Source organism: Phytophthora infestans, genomic scaffold (genome assembly GCF_000142945.1).
Source record: "Phytophthora infestans T30-4 supercont1.26 genomic scaffold, whole genome shotgun sequence".
In the NCBI taxonomy this organism is placed as follows: Eukaryota; Oomycota; class Peronosporomycetes; order Peronosporales; family Peronosporaceae; genus Phytophthora; species Phytophthora infestans.
In genome coordinates this window covers 504,582-511,489 of record NW_003303733.1, presented here as the reverse complement: position 1 = coordinate 511,489, position 6,908 = coordinate 504,582, and the positions used below count along the sequence as shown (strand labels likewise).

Below are 6,908 nucleotides of genomic sequence, written 5' to 3'. Positions count from 1 at the left end.
ACATGTCTTCAAAGTCCACTTCGAAGTCGTCTTCCCCGTTGTCGTCCATGGCGGCACTCATCTCAGTCTCTATCGTTCCAACTTCGGTCGTCACGTTTTCTTTCACCGTACTCAGCACTGCGCTTATGTTCCTCGTCGTTCCACCTGGCTTAGAAATCCTGGTAGTGAACGCAGACTTGGGGACGACAATAACAGCAGCGACGTACGCACCGACTTGATCTTAACTTCTTCCGCGGAAGCATTACACACCTCGACCAACACCCTTCCATCCGTCACGGTACACAACGTCCTTGCGACTCTCAAAGATACGTCCGTTCCTGGAACGCCCTCGACCAACACAACTGAGTGGTCCTTCATCGTTCCACGAGCGCTCGATCTCACCAAGGCCTGACTTCCGGGCTCCAGACGCACCGTCAACGATATCGTAGCTGCGTAGGTTTCTTCTGCTCTTGTCGCACCCAACGCGATCACGCCTCCCGTCTCCTTCAGTGTCATCGATTGCTCCTCGAGGGCGATCACCGCGCAGAACGTCCTCAGCCCGTCCGTTCCGAGAATTGCTTCTACAAACAAATGATCAGTCACGACGAAATAAAGCGTTTTCTCCAGCGTTCCAGCGTGACGGGCAAGTCGATAACTCCACTAACGCGAATCTTGTGTCCCGAGACGCTATCCAAGCTCCCAGTATAAGGTCTTAGAGGTTCGGAGGCTCGACCGAGACGCTTCAGCACGCGTTTGTCGACAAGCCTAACGACCGCACCTGTGTCTGCCAGCATTTCGGAAGGGCAACAGCCGTCCGACAACGCTTGCACACCTCCAACGCTGCAGATGACACGCTTGCCATCTGGAACGACACTTCCACTGTCGGCAAAGGCATCATCGCCGCTCACTTCGCGCAACCCAGGGCTTCTTCGCAGCTTAAGAGATCTTCTCATGTTTAGGAAATAGACATCGGGCTCCTCTTCCGCTATTTTGGGATCTTCGTCCTCGATAGTCACACCGAAAGTCACCCTCTTCCTAGAACTTGTCCCAACGATCGCAGCCACTATTTTCAACGTATCGTCTCGTCTGTCGCACAACTTGTCGCGAATAACAGAATCTTCAGTCCCGAAATAGTCTCGTGCCCAGGTCAACGCTCGATTTTGGAGCGTCCCAGTCAGCGCTCCACCCCCTTCAACGAGGTATTCTCGGAACGAGTCCTCGTCCAATAAAGCTCTGTTCTCTTTGTCGCGCAAAGAAGGGATGTCGTCTTCAGCATCACAGTTCCTCTCGCTCTCAGGAACGTCGAATTGGCGACCCTTCGTAGCGTTCTGCGCTTGTTTGAGGCGCTCGTACACTCGGCTACGAATTATGGAACGCCATCAAAATGGTAACGTTCCCGTCTCCTCTGCAGGGAGTTCCGAGATTGGCTCAACGTCCTCTTCGACTCCAACACAAACGTTCTGTATGAACTCGTTCTCCAGTGTGTCTTCAGACATCTCCGTACAACCCTTACGCTTGTCCTCGTCCGTCGTAACGGAATCAACGACCGTCGTCGACTTCTCTTTTGTTGCTCCGACATCCTTGAAGTCTCGATTGGCACGCTTCGCTTCAGTCGACGTCTCTAGCGTGTGAGCGTACCAGTCCAGCCATTACTCTGGCGTTCCGAGATCTCCTGATGAGACCTCCCGGGTACGTTCCAGCACCTCTTCCGGTATCCCAAGCTCGGCGCTCATTTCAGCGAGTGTCGGCCTCCCTTGTTCATCCGCGTTCCGCTTGGCACGTAGCAGAACCTCTTCTTTGTTCATCGGGAACGCTCGTTCTTCCAGTTCCTTTTCGTACTCCTCGGGCTCATTCTTCACTACCTCGTCGGTAAACAGGCGTTCGTAGTGCTGCGTCGAATCCTTCCCCTCAGTACGTTCTTCGTCCTCCTCGGCCTTCTGAGCTTCTGTCCTTTTACGACCAGTGCTCACTGGTCCAATGACAGCCGAGAACTGACTTGACCTGGCGCCAGATGCGTCCTCCGTGATCGTTTCGAGTGCTCCTTCGTACTGCTTGGAGCGGGTGGACAGCATCTTCACCTCCTCACTCTCTTGGCACTTCGCTTGGGCGTCCAACGTAGCCTCGGGGCGTTCTCTTGCTCTCTTACTGACGTCTTTCACCAACTTGGTGCGTTCCGTTGTTCCGTTTTCCCAGTTTAGCTTCGCCGAGGAACGTCCCGTTGTTTCCTCAGCGACCACTCTCTCTCGTACGGGCCTCTCAATAGAGTCCTATATCTCTCGACACTCGTTCTTGGCGTCTGACGCAGTCTCGGGGCGCTCCGTTGCTCCCTTACTCACGTCCTCTACCAACCCTTCTTTCGTTTTCCCAGTTCAGCGTCGCAGAGGAACGTTCCGTTGTTACCTCAGCGACCACTCCGTCTCGTGCGGGCCTCTCCGTAGAGCCCTCAATATTCTCGTCTCATTCTAGCCCAGTCCGTTCCGTTGGACTGCTCTCGCTGCTCGTTCCACTTTTAGTTTCCACAATTTCCATCTTTACGCTCGTGACAGGAACGTCACGTGCGCCTTCATCGTTCATCACACCTCTCCTGAGAGCCCCCTGAGGTCCACTCGCCAAGTCTTGTCGTGGTGAACCCTCATCTCTCTTCGTGTCGCCAACCAGGCAAGAGGAAGGAGCGACACTTCCTTCCCCTTCCTTCCGCCCCTTTATTGTTGGGACGTACCAGCGGGTGCAGTCACGCTCCCGGCGGCGACGCTCTGCATCAGTCCTCGCAAAGTATCGAGGCTCGGGCATCGTAACGGGGGGGGGTTAAAAGTAATATTTATTACTATTAGAATAGTTTGCAGTTCTCGTAAAAACTCAAATCCATGTTTCGTCGTTCACAGAGTGACGTATCAAATTCATTAGGCACCCGATTTAACTACATATACAGTACCCGTGCTGACCTCTCATCATACGCACTCTCGACCGATGCTTGTCTGGCTTGCGTTATCGTGTAAATGACTCCGCCGACCAAGGCTTTAAGCGGGAGTGCATCTCCACCTTCGATCTGGATTTCTGCGCCTACGTAGTGCATTTATTTGCGGACTTCAAGCCCGCTCCTGTATATAGCGGGAAGAGAAGCTTGGATCGCGCTACAACTTGCAGCGCAAGCTGTCCTTGTTCCAGACGGAGATTTGATGTGCAGGTGCTGAGACTTGCGTTCAATATGTCAAATCAGATTAGCTCCGTGTCTGTGCAGCGCTACGTTTGATGATCTTTGAGTAGGGCTCCTCCCAATCGAAGCGTCATTCCTCAAGCTCCTGCGTCGCGCGCACATCGAACCCTCCATGCGCGCTCTAACCGGACTTTATTTGTCCACGGCCTGCTGCCTATTCGGCCAAACACTCGCTTGGGATCAAAAACCCGACGGCTACGAGGTGATCGACGGTCCCGATGGCCCCGAGTCCGTGGACGCATGGCGTCGTAACTGGACCGCCTGGAAGAAAATGGAGCTGATCACCAACCGGTACAACCCGAACGACTCGTTCAACGTGTACAACATCCAGCAAACTCAATGGACGCAGCAGAATTCCGTGCAGACGTTTATTATGATGAACGACCGCTCCATCTACGATCGCGAGACCAAGCAATACACGGTCGACAAGGACGTGGATGAGATGCAGAGTCGTGTTGGCCCCATTGACAGTGTGTTGATCTGGCCTGCATACCCGAACATCGGTGTGGACAACCGGAGCCAATGGGATCTCCTACGAGACCTCCCCGGTGGAGTCGAGGGCGTCAAGGGCGTCATCGCTGACTTCCATCGTCGAGGTGTCCGTGTGATCATCCCGTACAATCCATGGGATATTGGAACTCGTGACGAGTCTGGACTGGTAGAAATGGTACGCATGTACAACGCCGACATCACGACACTAACGGAGACGACCCCTGAGCTACTAGCGGACGGCTTCAACGGTGACACCATGTACGGCGTTCCCAAGTCCTTCTACAACTGTAGTAACCCTTTAGTGGCAGCTCCCGAAGGTGGTGTACCCACTGCATATCTGAGCCATAACCCGATGAGTTGGGGGTACTTCTTCGGGTATTCTCATTTCCCACCCGTGGCACGTGCCAAGTTCCTGGAGTCGAGACATATGGTGCAGATCTGTGCGCGTTGGTCTCTCGATCGAACCGCCGAGTTGCTGACTGCTTTCTTCAATGGCGCCGGGTACGTGGTGTGGGAGAATGTATGGGGTACCTGGAATGCCATGACCGAGCGTGAAGATGAGACTGCCAAGAGAATGTTTGCCATTCTACGCAAGTTTGGAACTATCGTCTCGACGGGTGCATGGACTCCGTACTACGCCATGAAGAGCGATGGGCTGTTCGCTAGTGCTTTCACTCTGAGCAGTGAGTCGCTTTACACGGTGATCAGTACTGTGCAGAAAGACATGACGTACGAAGTGCCACTCCTTGCTGACCAGGCTGGCGAAGATGTTCGCATCTACGCGTTTATCATGGAGTCGAGCTGAAGAAACGAACGGTACTGTCGTGAAGGTAACTGGAGCCTCGTGCGCTTGGTGCAATCTATGGCACAAAAACCGGCAACGACGTGACCCAGTTTCTCAACGAGATGCAAGCAATGACCACCAAACCCCTAACTAAATACTCGACGGCAAGGAAATTGCTGCAACAGCAGCTTATCCGCAGTAGCAGTAGCAATACCTCGACGTCCTCGGAAAGCTCTCGACGGTATGGTGCGTGTGTCTGGAGCTGCCAACTGGTGGTTCAATGTCAGTGGCGTGCAGATCGAACCCGTGTCGGCCTGGACTCCGAATTTCGCTCAATACGGAACGGGAGTGCAGTTTCCCTGGGAGAATCGTCCATGGAACAACCACTCGACGAGGCTGTTGGTCCAGGATTTTCTGATCGATAAGCGTCCTGTGACCAACGCTCAATATTCGGCCTTCCTCAAGGCCAGTGGCTACAGTTTTAATTCGCTGGACCGCTTTTTGCTGCACTGGGAGAACCGTCAAGGTGCTCCAGCGTCGTGGACTGTGTCTCCTTCCTTGGCACATAGCCCTGTTGTGAATGTTGCTCTAGAGAACGCTCAAGCGTATGCCAAATTTTACAGTAAGCGTCTTCCCCATGACTGGGAATGGCAGTATGTTGCTTCCAACGGTGATAATTACTGTCATACCCGCCTCCGGCTTGCTGAGCAAGCAAGCCAGAGAGCTCGGGTGCAAAGGCTCTGGCTTGCTTGCTCGCAACCAGAGGCCTCACGTCGCTGCTACCGTTCCAACAGCAGCAGTGACGATGCATTTAGTAGCAATGAACATGCATATAAGAGAAAAGAAAAGTAAAAGAAACAGAGAAAAGAAGAAAACACAACGACACGAGGGTAGGGATACAAAAACAAGTAGACAAGAAGGAAGCCCCTGTGCTCGCCTAGGAGCACATGAAGGCATGCATTTGGAAGTAAGAACTCACTCTTAAATATACCAACTACCCCCAAGCCTCGAGACCAACACCTACAACTACAAGACCTACAATCTCCAAGTGACCTACACTCTCCTGCGACCAACACTCTACAGCCCCAGTCATTACATTTGGTAGCACTTTCGGGGGAGAGGGCTCGTCGCTGTACGACTTCAACATCAAGACCAGGGGAGGCCTTTGATTCGGTTACGTGTCACATCCGTGTGATCATATCGAATTACGTGTTTGTGACTACGTGTTGCCTAAGGGTAATCAAGTCACTTCACAAGCTGACAGTTAGCACTAGCTGGTGGGTGATCGTGGTGTGTTATTACACATCTAGCCCCGGTGAAGGCTTTCTAGCTATAAGTAGTTACCGTTCTTCAATACTGCACTGCTATTAAATTTGAGCAAGTCTCAAACCAGCCGGTATAGTCAGTAGAGTTCTGGTTACCCTAGCAAGGCTAAACGTGTGTGGCCCATAGGGCTAGGGGATGACAAGGGCATCAAAAAAGGTCGTCAAAGACACGAAACTGATCGGCTCATTCCTGCGGCTTGCAGTGAAAGATCCTCGCCGCGCGGACAAAGCTCGTCACGACCTCTACAACTCTATATCCAAATCCAATCGGATTTTAGAGGCTTTGCGTAGAGACATAAAAAACGAACTTAGGAGAACGTCCGAAGGAAAAGAAGGCCATCCTCGCTGAATTGGAGGCCACCAAAAAGGAGCTGTTAAAGACGCAATATCGTGTTTCGGTGTCCGTGCAGACTCGTCTTCGAGAGATTGAGATCCCCGTCCCTGATTGGGTGGAAAAGGAGACCCAAGGCAAGAAACGTCAGCGTTCGACCTCTTCAACGTCATCGACCTCTTCAACGTCATCAAAGAAGGCCAAGACCTCAAAAAAGGAATAACCCCGCCAAATTAGGAAGTAGCATAGGCTATTTTCTTTAACAGGTTTTCTCTTTATTTTCTTTTAGTCATTGCCTCTAGAAATTAGTTTGTTCCAACCGGTATCAAGTATCAAGAACCAAGATTATCAGACATGGCAGACTCGGCCCAGCTTATGCACAGTATGCTAGCGGCCATGGAGAAGCAAACACAACTTATCGACGAGCTGCGTAAGTCAAGGCAGCTGTCGGAGCTCAAGCTGGATGGGATTAAATTGCTCAGCTACGGAGGAACACTCAAGGAATCATTTCAGTTATACCGGGAGCAAGTGGAACAGTACTTTTTAGCAAAGGGCATTGATTGGAAAGATAGTAAATTGAGAGGACGCATTTTGGCAGTGTTGGGCGGGTCGTTGAAGGATGGAGCCGCACAGTGGTACATCGTCAAGAAGGACGAGGTGCAGAGTGTTGAAGACTTCTTTGGCAAGTTGGAGGAAGAGTTTGTCCCTCCAGATTTGCAAGAACGTCTACAAGATCAGATGAACGATATTGAAGGAGCGTCATTGCAAGGACTTGCCTGATTA

General features: G+C 52.0%; 1 protein-coding gene across 1 annotated transcript; it reads left to right on the top strand.

Annotated features, from left to right (window-relative positions):
* Positions 1-3,305: 3,305 nt before the first annotated feature.
* Positions 3,306-5,321, top strand: PITG_12405 (uncharacterized protein; the record flags this gene model as incomplete). Its single annotated transcript, XM_002900259.1, has 2 exons — positions 3,306-4,414; positions 4,655-5,321. The coding sequence occupies 2 exons, from the start codon at positions 3,306-3,308 to the stop codon at positions 5,319-5,321; spliced, it is 1,776 nt and encodes a 591-aa protein (XP_002900305.1).
* Positions 5,322-6,908: the final 1,587 nt, after the last annotated feature.